This window comes from Paroedura picta, chromosome 1, assembly GCF_049243985.1.
Source record: "Paroedura picta isolate Pp20150507F chromosome 1, Ppicta_v3.0, whole genome shotgun sequence".
In the NCBI taxonomy this organism is placed as follows: Eukaryota; Metazoa; Chordata; class Lepidosauria; order Squamata; family Gekkonidae; genus Paroedura; species Paroedura picta.
In genome coordinates this window covers 21,130,054-21,146,192 of record NC_135369.1, presented here as the reverse complement: position 1 = coordinate 21,146,192, position 16,139 = coordinate 21,130,054, and the positions used below count along the sequence as shown (strand labels likewise).

The following is a 16,139-nucleotide window of genomic DNA, read 5'->3' as shown; positions in this document are numbered from 1 at the left end:
AACTTCCATGTGATGAGTGAGGATTCACACCCAAGTTCCCAAAATACAGTGAGATTGAAGAAGAAGAGTTTGTTCTTATGTGCTGCTTTTCTCTACCCGAAGGAGTCTCAAAGCGGCTTACAATCGCCTTCCCTTTCCTCTTCTCGCAACAGACACCCTGTGAGGTGGGTGAGGCTGAGAGAGCCCTGATATTCCTGCTTGGTCAGAACAGTTTTATCAGTGCTGTGGCAAGCCCAAGGTCACCCATCTGGTTGCATGTGGGGAAGGGGCAGGGAATCAAACCCAGCTCACCAGATTAGAAGTCTGCACTCCTAACCACTACACCAAACTGGCTGTCAGGTTTAAACAGGGAATGGAACCACACACTTTCAAGGAAAGTTTAAACGGGGAATGGAACCACACACAGACTAAGTAAAACTTGGTTACTTACTTAGCTGTCCTCCTGGAAGATTCATTGAATGAGGCAACCAGCCTGTAATTCGCTCTGCCTCACAAGGCACACTCGGTTTCCGGAAGGTTCAGCCAGTACCAAAGGAAGTACTGGTGGGCATGATGGTGCCCAGGTGAACCCTGCCATAGGAGACTTCCAAACCACGATCCTTCACCAGCCATGTAAAATGGGGCCCATTGACCACCTGAGGGCTCCACTTCCTTTCCCTACATGTGTGAATCCCTATTGAACTTGACCCGCCACTAGCCCAGGGCCAATCCCCCTTTTGAGTTCCACAAAGGTTTGGTGGCATCTGCAAACTCACCCACGGCGCACTCTCTCTTTCTCAGACATAATTTTCTCTCATCCTGCCAAGGATATCCGCGCCCTGTGTAAGGGCATCCCTTCACAACAATCCTGAGAGGTAGGTTAGGCTTCGGAGGACAAAACGGAGGGGAGGCGAATTGTGCAAGCCAGGTTGTGTTCCCGTTGGGGAAGAAGGTAGGCTATAAGCAAAAGGGAGTTTGGAGAGCCAGTTTGGTGTAGTGGTTAGGAGTGCGGACTTTTAATCTGGCATGCCAGGTTCGATTCTGCACTCCCCCACATGCAACCAGCTGGGTGACCTTGGGCTCCCCACAGCACTGATAAAACTGTTCTGACCGGGCAGTGATATCAGGGCTCTCTCAGCTTCACCCACCCCACAGGGTGTCTGTTGTGGGGAGAGGAATGGGAAGGCGACTGTAAGCCGCTTTGAGCCTCCTTCGGGTAGGGAAAAGCGGCATATAAGAACCAACTCTTCTTCTTCTTCTAACAAAACTAAGGCAAAAACTCTCACCACTACCCTGCCCCACCTTCGCAAGGAGCCAGCGCCCCCATGCCTCGCTAAAGAACATTCGAATTAATAGCTGCGTGAGACGGCTTGCCCCTCCGTGCTGGGTGAGGCTGCCCCTGTTGGGCTGCTGCCTGCCTGCCTGCCGTCTTGAGGGCCCCAGCCGGTTTCTGGCAACTCCTCCCAGCCCGACGGGGCGGGGACGGCTCGGCTTGCTCGCTGGCTGGCTCTGCCCTCGGCGGGGGGAAGATGGCGCAGCTGCCGGGGCTGCTCCTGATCGAGCTGGCCCTGCACGCCGCCGCCTTCCTGTGTGGGATCATCTGCGCCTCCGCCCTCACCGTCGCCCAGGTAAGGCAGGAGCCCCGCGGAGGGAGGGAGGCGGCCGGGCCGGGTCGGGTCGGGCCCGCGCGGGAAGCGCTCCGGCCGCTGGCAGCGAGCATGTGCAGAGTGCCGCTGCCTTTTGCGTTCGAGCAGAGGAGGGGCAGTCGGGCGAGCGGCTTGGCCTCGGAGCGCACGAAGGACAGCGGTGGCCCACAGCAGCTGCCGGAGCCCGGGGGACTCCTGGGACACTTTTGGAACGACAGGGGCCTCTGAACATGTGCAGAGCGCGTTTCCGCCCCCCTTCCTCCACGACGGCTGAGACCGCGCCCCCGCCCACCTTTTTATCCGCCAAAAGAAACAGGCGCGCCTTCCGCCCACTGCGCAGCCCCCGGCCCTGCTCGTGGCCGCAAAGGACGGGAGGGTTCGGGGGGCTCCGGCCACAGGGGTCTCATTAGACCAACCAAAGAAAAAGGGAGCCGTCGGTGGGACGTCCTGCCCGGGCCACGCCGAGCGCAGGAGCCCCAGAGTCGGTGGCCGCTTTCGTCCAGGGCGCGCTCTGCCTGCCAGGCGGACCCGAGGCTGGTTTGGCGAGCCCGGCGCCCTGGAGCTCCGCGGACGGTGCCAAAGCAGAGAGCCCGAAAGGTCCCGGCGCTTCGGGGGGACTTAAAAGGCCGGCCACCGCTCCCCCCCCCCCCCCGCGGCGATTGCGCTTCCTGGGGAACCCCGAAGGCGCCGCCCGGCCGCCTCCCCAGCAAGTGGGGCCGCGTCATGTGAAGCTGCGCGGGGCGCACCAGGCCGGTCAGCTGAGGGCTCCCGCGGGAGTTTGGCCAGCAGTTGGCAGCAGCTGCCGCTTCCGGCCCGCTTGCACGAGCGCCCACGTGCTTCGTCCCCCCCCCCCCCCCCGCCGCCAGGGACGCTGCCTGCTTGCCTCCCCCGCCCCCCGCCTGGCGTCTGCACGCCGCGGGTACCTGGAGCCCTTCTCTGGGAGGCCTGGCTGGGCGGAAGGGGCTGCAGCTGCCAGGGGGTGGCGGTTGGAGCAGGGGTCGAGCGCCTGGGACCCCCCTACCATGTGCTTTTAGAATCCTGGAGTTGGAAGGGGTCACACAGGCCATCTAGTCCACCCCCCTGCTCAACGCAGGATCAGCCCAAAGCATCCAAGAAAAGTGTGTATCCAACCTCTGCTTGAAGACTGCCAGTGAGGGGGAGCTCACCACCTCCTTAGGCAGCCTATTCCACTGCTGAGCTATTCTGACTGTGAAAAATCTTTTCCTGATATCTAGCCTATATCGTTGTACTTGTAGTTTAAACCCATTACTGCACGTCCTTGAACTTGGTTTCTGATTGACAGTGCAGATCCTTTTTTTAAGTTGCTTGGGCTGCCTCAACCGCAGCAACAAGGGTGTTCACCATGTGACTGAAGGTGAGCTGCAGCAACTGGGTTGTGGCTGGCTCCACCTCCTGTGGTGTGCTTCCCCCAAATTAGAGCTCATCTCCCAACTACAGAGATCGGTTCCCCTGGAGAAAATGGCTGCTTTGGAGATGGACTGGCATGGTGCCCCCTGTTCTCCCCAGGCTCCTTCCCCAACTCTCTAGGAGTTTCTCAACCTGGAACTGGCCACCTTGCCCCAAATCTCCTGCAGGTGGCCTGCAGGGACCTGGCAGCCCTACATTGTGCTGTGTCAGCATTCCACAGGTGGTAGCAGTCTCAACAAGGTTGGGGAACTCTGGTTTAGAGGGACTAGGAGCTGGAGATTGCCGGCTCAGATCCCTGCTTTGCTGGGTGAGCTGGGGTCAATGCCATGCTGTCAGCCTAGCCTACCTCGCAGGATTGGTTTGAAGGTTAGAGAGGGAAGGCTCTTGCATACAGTTGCTTGGAGGAAGGATGAGATAAGAGTAGAATAGCCAGACAGGAACTGACTACAGCGGCTCCCTTCCTTCTTGGGCTCCATCTCCCCAGGCACCAGTTCATAAATTTCTCGGGGGAGGGAAGATGCAAGATTTAAAGGCCTCCGTGGGGGAGAATTCAGCGTTCAGTTACAGCGGAACCTAAACTAAGAAACAATTAACGGCCGCTTGAGAGAGCAGCCAAAAGGAAGCAGGCAAAAAAGCAGAGGAGATACTGTGGTTTTAAGTTGTGGTTGGAACAGCCCCCCTCCCCCCATCACTTAAAATCAGGCACTGCCCAGAATGTGCAAACAAAGTCCAGCTTTAAACGCTTATATCTCCCCTCCCCCAATAGCCTTAAAGATATTAAGTGTTTACCTTAGTTACACATATTGAAAAAAATTAAATCACAAAGGAAAAAGAAAAACGTCAGTATGTTAGTTAATTTTTTGTAAAAAACTAAAACCGTCGCAGATTTGCCAATTCCAGGTTGAGAAATTCCTGGAGACTTTACTTCCCAATTTTCTCCAGGGAATACCTCTCTCTGCATTGTGAACATTGGTTGTAATTCCAGATTCCCAGGTCCTATCTGGAGGTTGGCAAACCCAGTAGCAATGTCAGCAGCACCAGCCAAAAGATTGTGAAGAAGAGTTTGTGCTTTTTATTCCCCACTTTTCCCTACCAAAAGGAGCCCCAGCATGGCTTACAACCATCTTTCCCTTCCTCTCCTTGCAGCAGACACCCTGTGAGGTAGATGAGGCTGAGAGAGCTCTGAGAGAACTGATCTGCAAAAATGGCTCTGAGAGAACTGTGACTAACCCAAGGTCAGCCACATGGCTGCATGTGAAGGAGGAGTTGGGAATCAAACCTAGCTCTACACCGTGCTGACACTATGTTTCTAAACTAGCTACCAAAGAAAAGAGTGGCAGGATCTGGTATCTTTGATACACATATTTATAGGTCAAATTGTTTTTTTCAATGTTGGTTTTTAGCCCCAAATGGATTACGGTCCGGCACTGCTTCAATTTCCATGGTTGTTAGTGAAGGGTTTGAAGGCCCAGTTGCTTTTCCCAGGGCCTTTGCATTCACTGGGGCCTTGTTGAAATGTTTGGCTGCTCTACACAGGTTCTGTGGCATTAAGCTCCTGCAGGAGAGCAAAGTCCCTCCGGGTCAATAATTTGGACTCAGTCCTGCTCCAGACCTGAGAGAGCGAATGTGAAAGAGAAAGAAAAAAACGGCAAGAGCAGGAAAACCCCAGGCAGATCCTTGCAGAAGAACGACAACAAAATGAATAGAGCCCCAGGTCACAAGGGGGAGAGGACTGCAGGTCAGCCCCTAACTGTGAAAGGATGAAGCCACAGGACAAAGGCAGTTCTGTCAGTTGCAGAATTAAGGCCAGAAGCAGGGTTGCCAGACTCCTGGTGGGGCCTGGGGATCTCCGAGAATTCCCCTGAAACCCAAGAATGACCGTAGAGCAGTCTTTGCTTTGTACACAGAAGGTCCCCAGTTCCATCCCTGGTTGACACCTCCAGTTCGAAGGACCCAGAAGGAGGTTCTCTGGAACAGGGGTAGTCAACCTGTGGTCCTCCAGATGTCTATGGACTACAATTCCCACGAGCCCCTGCCAGCTTTTGCTGGCAGGGGCTCATGGGAATTGTAGTCCATGGACATCTGGAGGACCACAGGTTGACTACCCCTGCTGTGGAAGACCTCGGCCTAAGACCCTGGAGAACTACTGCCTGTCTGTCACAACTCACAACTAGGTTTCTGGATTAATAGAAAGCTTTATTGATAGCAATTCTGACCAGCGTTTGTAGTCGATTCTGATCGATACATGGAAAGCAAGCACTTATCAATGGTTCATTCCTGCCCTTCCTCCCGTTCCCAGGGAGAGAAGTTCCCCGCTCCCCACAGGGGCCATCCTGGGCGCTCCTCCAGATCCTCGCCAAGCTGTCTGCCCTTTGATGACAAGTAGCCCTCCCTTCCTGATAACAGAGAAACATTTGCAAGATGGGAGCACAGCATGAAGCGGACACACAAGGCAGTGACAAAACAGTTCAGGGTTATATAAAAGGGTTTATAAAAGGTTACTTCAAACAGCACACAGCAAACCAACATGGAGTCTCTCAGGTCAATCACAAATCATGGTAGAGATCAGAGGGACTCATCCTGACACCTTCCCGGTAACACAGAACAGAACAGCCATTGCTAGTCTAGAAGTACAGCTTAAAGCAGGCAGCTCAGGGTTGCATAAACAGGGCTACACACAATAAACCAAAATGGTGTTACACAGGTAAGGTTTCCTGCTTGGCATGGCAGAGGTCAGATGCCTGATCCTGACACTGTCTGAATAGGTGGTCCTGACTTTGATGGGCTGAGGGTCTGATTCCCTAGATGCGGCAGCATTGTGTATGTTCTTGCAAGTAACCCAATAGCCTTGGAGGACAAACTGGCATCTAGGTCAGCTTCATGTAGTGGCTATAGAATCGTAGAACCATAGAGCTGGAAGGGGCCATGCAGGCCATCTAGTCCAACCCCCTGCTCAATGCAGGATCAGCCTAGAGCTGCCGGGATAATTCCCTGTCCAGCCTCTCCTTGAAGACTGCCAGTGAGGGGGGGCTCAACACCTCCATAGGCAGCCTATTCCACTGCTGAACTACTCAGACTGTGAAAAATTTGTTCCTGATTATCTAGTCCAGGGGTACGCAAACTGCGGCCCTCCAGATGTCCATGGACTACAATTCCCAGGAGCCCCCTGCCAGCATTCGCTGGCAGGGGCTCCTGGGAATTGTAGTCCATGGACATCTGGAGGGCCGCAGTTTGACTACCCCTGATCTAGCCGATGATTGTTTTACACATGAAGCCATATAAACCAGTTGCTCTGTTAAGAGAATTGAAGTTGCCAGTAGAAAACCATTTGAAATTGATGCCCCTTGATAAAGCCGCGCAGTGAAATGCGTTGGGATTAATTTTGAATTCTGAATATTAAAGAATCCACTGAAGCTTGAAGACTCCCTGGAAGTCTGCTTATTATATTGAAACATTTGATGTACCGTACTGGAATCCCAGTGCCCCATTGCTTGCTTTGTGTCTGGTCCTTCACTGGGTCCCACCCCTCCTATTTCATTCTTGATACCTGGAGATGGGGCGGCTGCCAGGGACCAGGCCTTCTGGAGGGCCCACTGTCAGACCCCTCCCACCTGGTCCCCTCCCCTGCAGGTGATGGGATGGGTCATAAGAAGGAGAAGTGGGAGTTGGGTGGGAGGTGAGGCATGATGGGTAAGAGGGGGGCCCTGGGTTCCTTTTGCCCAGGGGGGCTGCCCCAAACTGGGAAGTGGGACTGACAGCCAAAAGGAGGGGGGCAGAACTAGCCTCTCTGCCTCCGCTCTCTGACAAAGAAGTAACTCTCCACCCTCTTGCGTACACTTGTGGTGGGGACGTTGCCCAATTTCACGAGGACTGTGGTTCCGTTGGAGAGCTGACGTTTCTTCAGTGGCCGCTCCGGCTGAAACGGCAGTTGCTTGTCCCGCCCCCACGGCCGAAATAACCCACCCTGTCATAAAATGGACGTTTTGGCTAGGAGCAATGTGTCACAGATGCCACAAAAGAACTGCATGAAGGGAGAAAAGAAAAAGCTCCAGCAAATCTGTTTCTCTATCCCCTGTTTGAGGAGGTGGCTCTTCTACAGGCAGTGTAGATGGCTCTTCTCCCCCATTTCATTTATTATTTATTTTATATATTAATTATATTTATATTTCGACCCTCCCTTGTGGCTCATGGTGGCTTACATATAGGAATAATACAGTATAATTCAATAAATCAAATACAGCATGAACGGTGGTTGGAATAGATTCAAATGAGTAGCCGTGTTGGTCTGAAGTAGCACAATAAAATCAGAGTCCAGTGGCACCGTTAAGGCCAACAAAGATTTATTCAGGGCGTGAGCTTTCGAGTGCAAGCGCTCTTCCTCAGACTATGAACTGACCACTGTCATAATGGTCAGTTCATGACAGTAGTCAGTTCATAGTCTGACAAAGAGTGCTTGCATTCGAAAGCTCACACCTTGAATAAATCTTTGTTGGCCTTAAAGGTGCCACTGGACTCTGATTTTATAGTGGTTGCAATAACAGTTCAGTTATTTTTAAAATAACAATTCCAACACTAACTAACTAGGTCAACCTGTTGACTGTGGTCCCATAAACTGGTCCATTTGGGTTCTATTCATGGCAGCATGTTTCTGGGGGCTCCTGCAGATGTTGTTGGTTTGGCTGACCTCAACCAAATGCCTGGCGGAAGAGCTCTGTTTTCCAGGCCCTGCGGAACTGAGAAAGCTCCAAAAGGGCCCTCAGCTCTTCTGGGAGTTCATTCCACCAGGTGGGGGCCAGGATAGAGAAAGCTCTGGCCCTAGTTGAGGTCAGACATGATTCTTTAGGGCCAGGGACCACCAGCCACACAACATCCTTGCAAAGTAGGCTAGGCTGAGAAGTCATCCAGTGAGCAGAACGGGGACTGGAGCCCAGGAACCCCTCCTCCCTGTCAGACTCTAAACTGGCTAATGAAGCAGATGAGGTGGAAATGCTCTCACAATGACAAACCAAATAAATGTAAAATGGTATCTTCGGGTAGCCCTAACTTATTGTTTTCCTCCCAGGGAGAATTTGGTGGCCAGTGTGTCTTGTATGGGTCCGTGATCTACAACGGGACGTTGAACCTCAGCAGCGCCAGCCCCGTCTCCCTTTGCCACTTTGTGGCGGCCATTTCTGTCCTCGCCGCCATTTTCTGCTTCTTGTCTCTCCTCTACGGCATCTACAGCGGTTGCTTTGTGGAAGGAGAACCGTGAGTGGGGAGTCCGTGGGGGGGGGGAGTTAAGAGAGCGGCCCATTTTCCTCCCTGCTGACCGTCTCTGTTCTCTGCCCCACCTCAGGGAGCGTCACTGGCTCAAGGGATCGGTGGCGCTGGTGGCCACGGTTCTCTTCTTCTTGCTTATCTGCGCCTGCATTCTTCGGGTTGGGATGGACCAGCTCTGCGCGTCCATTCTGAAATCTGCAGCTGCCTTAAGGTAGGTTGGGACACTAAGAAAGGAGAACTCTTCCCTTCTCTCACAGTTTGTAAAGAGGAACCAATCACACCTGGCCCGACAGCTGTTTCAAAGCCACAGGAGGGTGGCCTTATTGGCTTGCAGTAGAGGAGCCCGATTCAAGTCCAGTAGTTCTTTAAAGAACAAGAAGATTTCTAGGATATGAATTTCTGAGGGTCAAAGCTCTGGTATCTGACTCCCAGAAGCTTAGGGATGGGGTTGCCAACCTCCAGGTAATAATCACAAAAATAAATTGGCCGCATGGTATGTGTAGGCAAGCACAAAGACCGTGAGAGGCAAATGTTTAACAGAAATTCCAAGTTTATTTGGGAGTAGGAAGGGCTTCAGCGAAGCCTTCCTTATTTTAACTTGCTTCTCAAGAACTCCCTTATGACTGGTTTCTGTAGAATGAAGCGGCTTCCGGGGACGCTGCTTTCCAATCATACGTCTTCCTCAGAATTCCAGTTATATTTAGACTTTGAGCTGCTAGCAGGCATGTATCTCCCCATGTCGGTGAGCATTTGAGAGGAATACATGCTTGTTAACAGCTCAGAAATACAACTGAATTCTGGTGAAGATTTACGATTTGAAAGCTGGGTTCCCAGAAGGTCCTTCTCAACTCTGTGGTTCTACTCATGGCACCTCCGGCTGTCCAGCAGCAGCTTGTCCATTGGAGTGTTTTTGTCACAAGCAAAGTAGCCAAGGTCTTGCAGGGAGGCCTTGCCATGATCTAGAGCAGGGGTAGTCAAACTGCGGCCCTCCAGATGTCCATGGACTACAATTCCCATGAGCCCCTGCCAGCGAATGCTGGCAGGGGTTCCTGAGAATTGTAGTCCATGGACATCTGGAGGGCCGCAGTTTGACTACCCCTGATCTAGAGTTTTGCAAGTGCTATCTCTGCAGCCAAGAGGATCTGCTAAGCAAGAAGCTTCCGTGTCAAAGCCCCTTTCCCCCATAAAGCAGCTAAAGAGCATCTGTAGATCTGTGGGAGGTTTGATCTTGTTTGGGGTGGTCTGTCAAGGAATCTCTCCATCCAAAACTGTGGGTGGCCATGTCAAAGCAACAGAAATGAGTCCAGCGGCACCTTTAAGACGAACAGAGTTTTATTCAAGGTGTAAGTTCTCCAGTCCGGATGCATTTATTTCCTTCTCTCTGTTTCCCCCCAGAAATTTAATCCAAACAGAGGCTAACCTTATTAACTAAGCTTGTGATTCCTGTTTGGTCCTGGAATCTGTTAAGAATCTTCATTAGGCTGTAGGCAAAGATATTGCCCATACTATAGGTCTGGACTGGTAATTCCCATTCTGTTTTATCTGAGGAGGTGTGTGTGCACACGAAAGTTTATTTTTTTCCACTATATAATTCTGGTAAGGGTTTGGAGGAGGAGCGTGTCTCATGGCTTAAGTGCCACTCAGTGCTTAACACCCACTCAGGGCTGCTGTCCCGCCCCTGAGTGCCTCCTCCTCCAATCGGATTGCCTGTCTGTCCAGTGGTCAGCCAATCACCTTCTGTCCCCCGCCCCTGACCACCCCCTCCTCCTTCCACTTCCCTCTGAGGCTTGGAGGCTGCAGATCTCTGCTGCCTGTGAGCTGCCCCTGCCGGTGTGTTCCCTAACAGCTGCCTGCACCTCTTCCAGATGCTGGCGGGAGGGGGAGACCCCAATTTAGCACCCGTTGTATTCCTGAATGCCACAGGCTTGGCACTTAGTACCTTGCATAAAACCCTACAGGTGTCCCTGGACTCTTTGTTCTGCTGGGGTTTGATCCCCCTTTGCAACCAACTTGGTGGGACTCAGTGGGTGGATCTCCTGTGACTTTGCCCTTCTCTCATGCCCAGCTGCCAAGAAGCCCAGCATCGACCCTGGGTCTCCCCTTACCAGCCTGGAAGGTTCTATGACAATCTTTACACGGCAGAGGTGAGCCTTGCTTCGGGTTTGTGGTACTTAATTCCATGCACGCTGATGGTTGGCCTTGTCTCTGAATGTGTCCTGAGATCTTGCCAGGCCATGGAAGGAATCAGAAAGCCCAACCTCATGCTCAAAGGGAACAATAATCTGCATGGAGACCCAACACCCTAACCACACTCTTCAACACACGTGTACAACATAAAAGCTAGCAAACTGGACCTCTAGGCTGGCAGCATAAGAACACAAGAAGAGACCTGCTGGTGGTCCATCTAGTCCACCATCCTGTCTCACAACCTGGCCAGCCAATACCTCTGGGAGGCTAACCACAGGACATGGAGGCAGAGGCCTCACGCTGAAGTTGCCTCCTGACTCTGAGATTTGGAGGTTTAGTGCCTCTGACTTTGGAGGTTCCACTCAGTCATTATGGCAAATAGCAGCCACTCATAGGTCTCTCCCTCCATCAATCTATCTAAACCCCCTTCACAGCTGCTTATTCCTGTGGCCATCACTCCATCCTCTGGCAGCAAATTCCAGTTGCTCTCTGTGTAAAGAATTTCCTTGTGTAAATCCCGAACCTATTGCTCATCTGTTTCATTGGATGCCCTCAAGTTCCAATATTTTTGGAAAGAGAAAAATTTGTCAAGCCCCCACAAACTTCTATCCTGTCACCCCCCTCAGTAATGTCTTCTCAAAACTGGCAAGTCCCAGATTCCTTATCCTTTCCTCATAGTGAAGGTGCTCAGACCCCCTAATCATTTCGGTTGCCCTCCTCTCTCCTTGTTTTAGTGCTGCCGTTTCCTTTTTGAGATACGGAGACCAAAATTGTACACCAGATTACAAATGAAGCCACACCAGTAGTACACAGGCATTGTAATATTGGGCATTTTATTCTCTGCCCCTTTCCTAATAAGCCCTAAGACTGTTTGCACCAGGTGTGGATTCTTAGAGCAGCTGCAGTCATTGTGTACCTCTGGATTCTCCAGCATAGTGTCTCACCAATACTTCCCCTGGCACCTTTAGGCAGTAGGTGGATCCAGTAGTCAGCTTTTCCACTCACAGTCTTCTTGCCCAGTTCTCACTACAGTCCTTTTACACCTGGCTTTGTGCCCACGCAGACCCTACAGTCACCATCATGGTCTGCTGGGGGAGAAAGTTCAGAGAGTAGCCTCCCTTTTCCCTCTAACTGGCAAGGGGACTCAATGCCACTTCTGTTCCCAAAGGCCTGCAGGTGTAACACAGCCTTGTTCGGCTTCCAGATTTGTGCCTGTTCCTGCAGCTTCTCTGGCCAGCCCTTCTGCAAATCAGGGGCAGCGATGGAGTACCGCGGCTGTGATGGAGGACTGACAGTCCTCTCCTGAAGGGACTGCAGAGCCTATGACCTGGTACTGAGCTCAGATGCCACGTGTGCACATATCAGGATTAGAACGGATTGGAAATTTGCTCAGCATCATTGTGACAGGGTTGGCCAAACTGGTTCTCCAGCTGTGCATGGACTACAGTTACCATGAGCCCCTGCCAGTGCTGGCAGGGGCTCATGGTAACTGTAGTCCACGGAATCTGGAGAGCCACAGTTTGGGCATCGCTGCCCTATGGGAACACGGGGACTAAACTGAACGAAACGGTCTCTGTTTCAGCGGCTTAGCTGCAAGCCCTGACCAAGAATGTGTGTGAGATTGGGGGGGGGGGGGGTAACTGTCCACACTCTGCCTTCGCCAGCTGATCTCCCCCCTTTCTGGCTTCAGGCCGCCGCGTGGGTGAACTTCTTCTTTTGGTGCATGTTGCTACTGCGCCTGTGCCTGGAGTGCGTGGGGAAAACGTCCTCCCAGTCGTCACCGAGCAGCGACCAGCCGTGGAATGGCGAGAGAACGCCCATCATCGGGTAGCCTCACCCAGGTCTCAATGAGGGCAAAGTGGGCATCCCCCCCTGAAAGGAGCCACCATCAGCACTCCCTGGTGTGGGGGCCAGCTCAGGAATCCCCCCCCCGCCTTCAGTTTTGCTGCACAACATGAAGAACCCGGATTGATTATTCTTTGTCGGTGTGTCGAAAGGGAACGCCTGCCGATGGCCTTTGGACGAGTCTTCAATCGAGAGGGCTTTGGCGAAAAACAAACGGAGACGGGGGGAACTGTTCGAGCAGCACTCTGCATTTTCCAACTCTGCCCCCTTTCTGGAATAGCCCTTATCTTCCCGAACTGCCTCACCATCTCCGTTCCCAGTCTCCACCAAAGTTTCCACTACACAATAAAGCAGCACAACCCAGCGTAACTTGACAGACAGATTTGGGCCTTGTTGAGCCAATTCTCTAGTGTCGTACCCTGACAGCAGCCTGCAAAACCACCCCTGCTCTTAGAAGCAATCCTCAATGAACCTTACAATTGTGGGTTCTCCTTGCAAAAACCCCCGAGCCCCAAGAACCTAAGAGCAGCCCTGCCGGATCGAGGTTTCCGGAAGCGTCCTCCCACTCTGTGGCCGCTTTCTCCGAATCAGGAAGGAAACTGGTCCTTCCCCTGACACAATGCCAGTGTTCTGCGTGCCTTATATCTTGTGAACTGAACACCGCTAATACAAGAAACTCTTTTCTCCCCCGCGTTTGGTGTACTGTCACTTTATTGAGTGCGAGAAAGAGAGACAGAAAGGGGAGTGGGTGTAAAAGGCAGGAGGGCTTTTGAGACAAGCGTTGGTTTCGCTCCAGCATGGACCACGCAAAGGTCCTCTTGCAGCCAGGGCGATCTTCTGTGGGTTCCTGTTCTTAAAAGCCTTCCAAAGTCAAGTCATTCTCACCTTTCTGACCCCCCACCCCCCCAGGTCAGCAGCCAGGAAGGGGGTGGGTGGGACTTTCTGCAGGCAGCTTGCCTGAAGGCCAAGATTCTTCCAGACGTCAGGGGCAGAAAGGGGCGGGGAGAGGAGAGCGGGGAGCTAGCACAGGCTGTCGATTCAGCAGTGGCCCTGCTACTCCTCTGGGGATATGTCGTCGAGACAGAGGGATGCCACCGAACTGCTGCACCGAACGTAAAGTGGCGGATTGTGTGATCATTAGGGTTTTGGGAGGAAGCATCTTAAGAGGGATAGAAATGGGTGTTTTTTTTTTTTTTAAAAAGATCACATCAGCTATGGGAAAGAAGTTGAAGAGGAACAATGAAAGCTCCCTGGGTGGAAACATCGCTTCAGCGGAACTGCAGAGGGCTGATCCTCAAGCCGATGACGTCTTTGCCGACCTCCGTCACCTGGGTGGCCAAAAGGGACTTTTGTTAGAACTTAAAAGCTGGGGGAAGAGTCCCCTATGATCGCTCTTCTGAATTTGGTGCCAGGGAATGTCTGTTGTGATCTGGGGAGAAAGCCTGCTTGCCTTCTCTGGGGACAGGTCAAGGGGCAGAACTCTTCCCCCGTTCTTTGTGCTGGGCTTGGAAGGGCCCAGAATGCAGGGAGACCCCTTGATGCTTTGAGTGCCTCCCCAAGAGCAGGGAACAGTTCCCCACAGTCAGTTGGGCTGGCTCTGAAGGTGCTAGGTGACCAGATTGTACCACTTTTGGAGGGACATCTGGGGGCACCTGGCAAATTTTATGTTGAAATTTAAAATATATATATATATTACAATACCATTTTTGCGTTCTATGAAACTTTTTGTTGCTCCATATAGACCAAATTTTAAATCAAGAACCCCCCCCGTCCAATGGTGTCCCGCTTTACCAATGTTAAAATCTGGTCACCTTATAAACCTCCTGCATGTCCTCCTCAATTCCTGCCCTACTCAGCAGTACCAGGACAGTTCCTGCCAGAGGGGAGATTTTGATGGGTAGATTCCTGACACTGGCTTGCTTGAGGCGCCTCTGCATTCTGAGAGCCGCAACGGCTTCGGTGAAGGCATTCAGCCTGGAGAATCGTTTTAAAGGCTACCGTGCAGGACTGGCTGCCTGAGGGGGTCAGGAAAGCTCCCTTCTCCAGGCTTTTTGCACACTGAATTGTCAAAACGATTCACAAAATTACTCGGATAAATTATTAGGGACAGTAGTCCATGCTACTGTGGACCATTTGCTGTAAACCGGATCCCGCTGTGTCATCCTGCATCATTTCATGGGCCATATTGACACTTTTGCTTTGCTTCATTTTGACATTTTTAAAAAAGATTCCTGGTTGGTTCTGCAACCTGAATCCCATTTCACTGTTTAATGAACGCCTCACGCTGGTGACTTCGACGCGCTCTGTGTAATCCAACTCCAGTGAGAAAGGCGGACGATAAATACAATAAATAGGAGTGTTTGTCTGCAAAGGCAGGACTCCCTCCCCCCGATGTAGAAAATGGAACGAGGCAGCACATTCCTGGGATAACAGAAAAGGACTGCTCTGATTCCAAAATGGCACAAATCAAGTTATGTTTGGGGGGGTTCTCCCACGGGGGAGAAAAGTGGGGTATAAATTCCCTTCCTGCAGCTAGAATGAGTCCTTGCACGGAATTAACCTCACTGCACCAAAAGAGCATTGGGAAGTGGTGTCCCCCACCTCCAGGGAAATGGCGCAGCCCGCTCCTATCTGCAGCCTCTGTGGACGCAGCCTCTGCTAGTCTCGAAGCACCAAATCAAGTTGCTGCACTTGGGCACCTTCAGGGCTCAGATGCCGCGAGGAAGAAGGCCAAGCGGGCCACTATCCGGGCCGAGGGCCGGCCCATAAACTGACGGCACTTACGGTTGTCACTCTGCAGATCTGACCGCGGAACTCGGGGAAGTAACAGGCCCCGCTGAGCGGGCACTTCTCCACTGGCTTGCCCCGGTAGATCGGCCGGTAGGAGGCCGCACAGATGTCAAAGGGGTTGTGCATGTCGTAGTTCAGCTGGTGGGCGTCGGTGGGGTTCTTCTCGCAGGCGGTCAGGATTTTGCGGGTCTGGGAAGAGGGAAGACAAGGGAAAGTGAAGGGGAGGGCCGGGCAGGTGCGAGGTGAATGGTCAACAGGTGGTGTGTTCTCAAGCATTTCGGCATCAATAGGGGGAACAAGATCGACTCCTTTGCTCCCCATGTGTCCACTTAATTATTACTTCCAGAGCTGGTGGCTCTTGGGGGCTGTAAGAGATAGAAAATGGCATTCTCTGCTCTCCTGCAAGAGAGCTTTCTTCCTTGCTAATTGAGGTTTTGGGATATTTCTGAGTCAAGCTAATGGCCCAGGTGGGCCCAAGGCTGGAGATTCCAGCTAACTCTCGGGGTCTTGGGCTCTCAGGGTGGGTCACTGCCTGAGCTGCTCCTTGGAGTGCCCAACTGGTACAGGGAAGTGACGTGGGAGTCAGCAGATGTGTGGGTTGGGCCTGTCGTCATCTGCTGGACCGATGCTGCTGCTTATACAGGGCCAAGGGAGACTCAGGTGGTGAGCCATGTTGTTCTGAGGCAGCAGAACGAAGTTTGAGTCCGGGGGCACATTTAGGACCAACTAAGTTTAATTCAATAGCATGAATAAAACTTTTTGTTGGTCTGAAAGGTGCCAACTTTGTTCCAACTTTGTTGGTCTGAAAGGTGCCAACTCAAACTTTGTTCAGGTCCAGGGGGGCATGGCAGAGGCTGACTTAGCAAGGTGCCTTGGGCAGCACAGAGAAAGGGCACCTGGAGCAGCAAAATGCCTTGAAGCCATTGTCTCCCCTTGTCTCCAGGCAGATCTTTCCCAGTCCCAGAGCATGAGCATCCTGATGTGATTTCAGGCAGGGGTGGTAAA

General features: G+C 52.3%; 2 protein-coding genes across 2 annotated transcripts in view; one reads left to right on the top strand and one right to left on the bottom strand.

Moving 5' to 3' along the window:
* The first annotated feature begins 1,449 nt into the window (after nt 1-1,449).
* TMEM179B (transmembrane protein 179B) lies at nt 1,450-13,535 on the top strand. The gene is made up of 5 exons (XM_077325748.1): nt 1,450-1,607; nt 8,116-8,300; nt 8,389-8,523; nt 10,378-10,456; nt 12,190-13,535. The coding sequence occupies exons 1-5, from the start codon at nt 1,509-1,511 to the stop codon at nt 12,328-12,330; spliced, it is 639 nt and encodes a 212-aa protein (XP_077181863.1). The 5' UTR covers nt 1,450-1,508; the 3' UTR covers nt 12,331-13,535.
* The window catches only part of COPA (coat protein complex I subunit alpha), a 48,112-nt gene continuing 45,010 nt past the window's right edge, over nt 13,038-16,139 (bottom strand). The window contains exons 32-33 of the mRNA XM_077325714.1: nt 15,129-15,323; nt 13,038-13,672 (exon numbers count right to left, since the gene is read on the bottom strand). Coding sequence (XP_077181829.1) covers nt 13,613-13,672; nt 15,129-15,323 — 255 coding nt within the window. The 3' untranslated portion in view covers nt 13,038-13,612. The remainder of the gene's footprint in view (nt 13,673-15,128; nt 15,324-16,139) is intronic.

Excerpts from the sequence above, each read along its gene's own strand:
- TMEM179B (XM_077325748.1), top strand. The coding sequence starts at position 1,509 with ATGGCGCAGCTGCCGGGGCTGCTCCTGATCGAGCTGGCCCTGCACGCC. Across the intron at positions 1,608-8,115 it reads CCGCCCTCACCGTCGCCCAG|GGAGAATTTGGTGGCCAGTG; the intron begins GTAAGGCAGGAG and ends TTTTCCTCCCAG. Across the intron at positions 8,301-8,388 it reads TGCTTTGTGGAAGGAGAACC|GGAGCGTCACTGGCTCAAGG; the intron begins GTGAGTGGGGAG and ends GCCCCACCTCAG.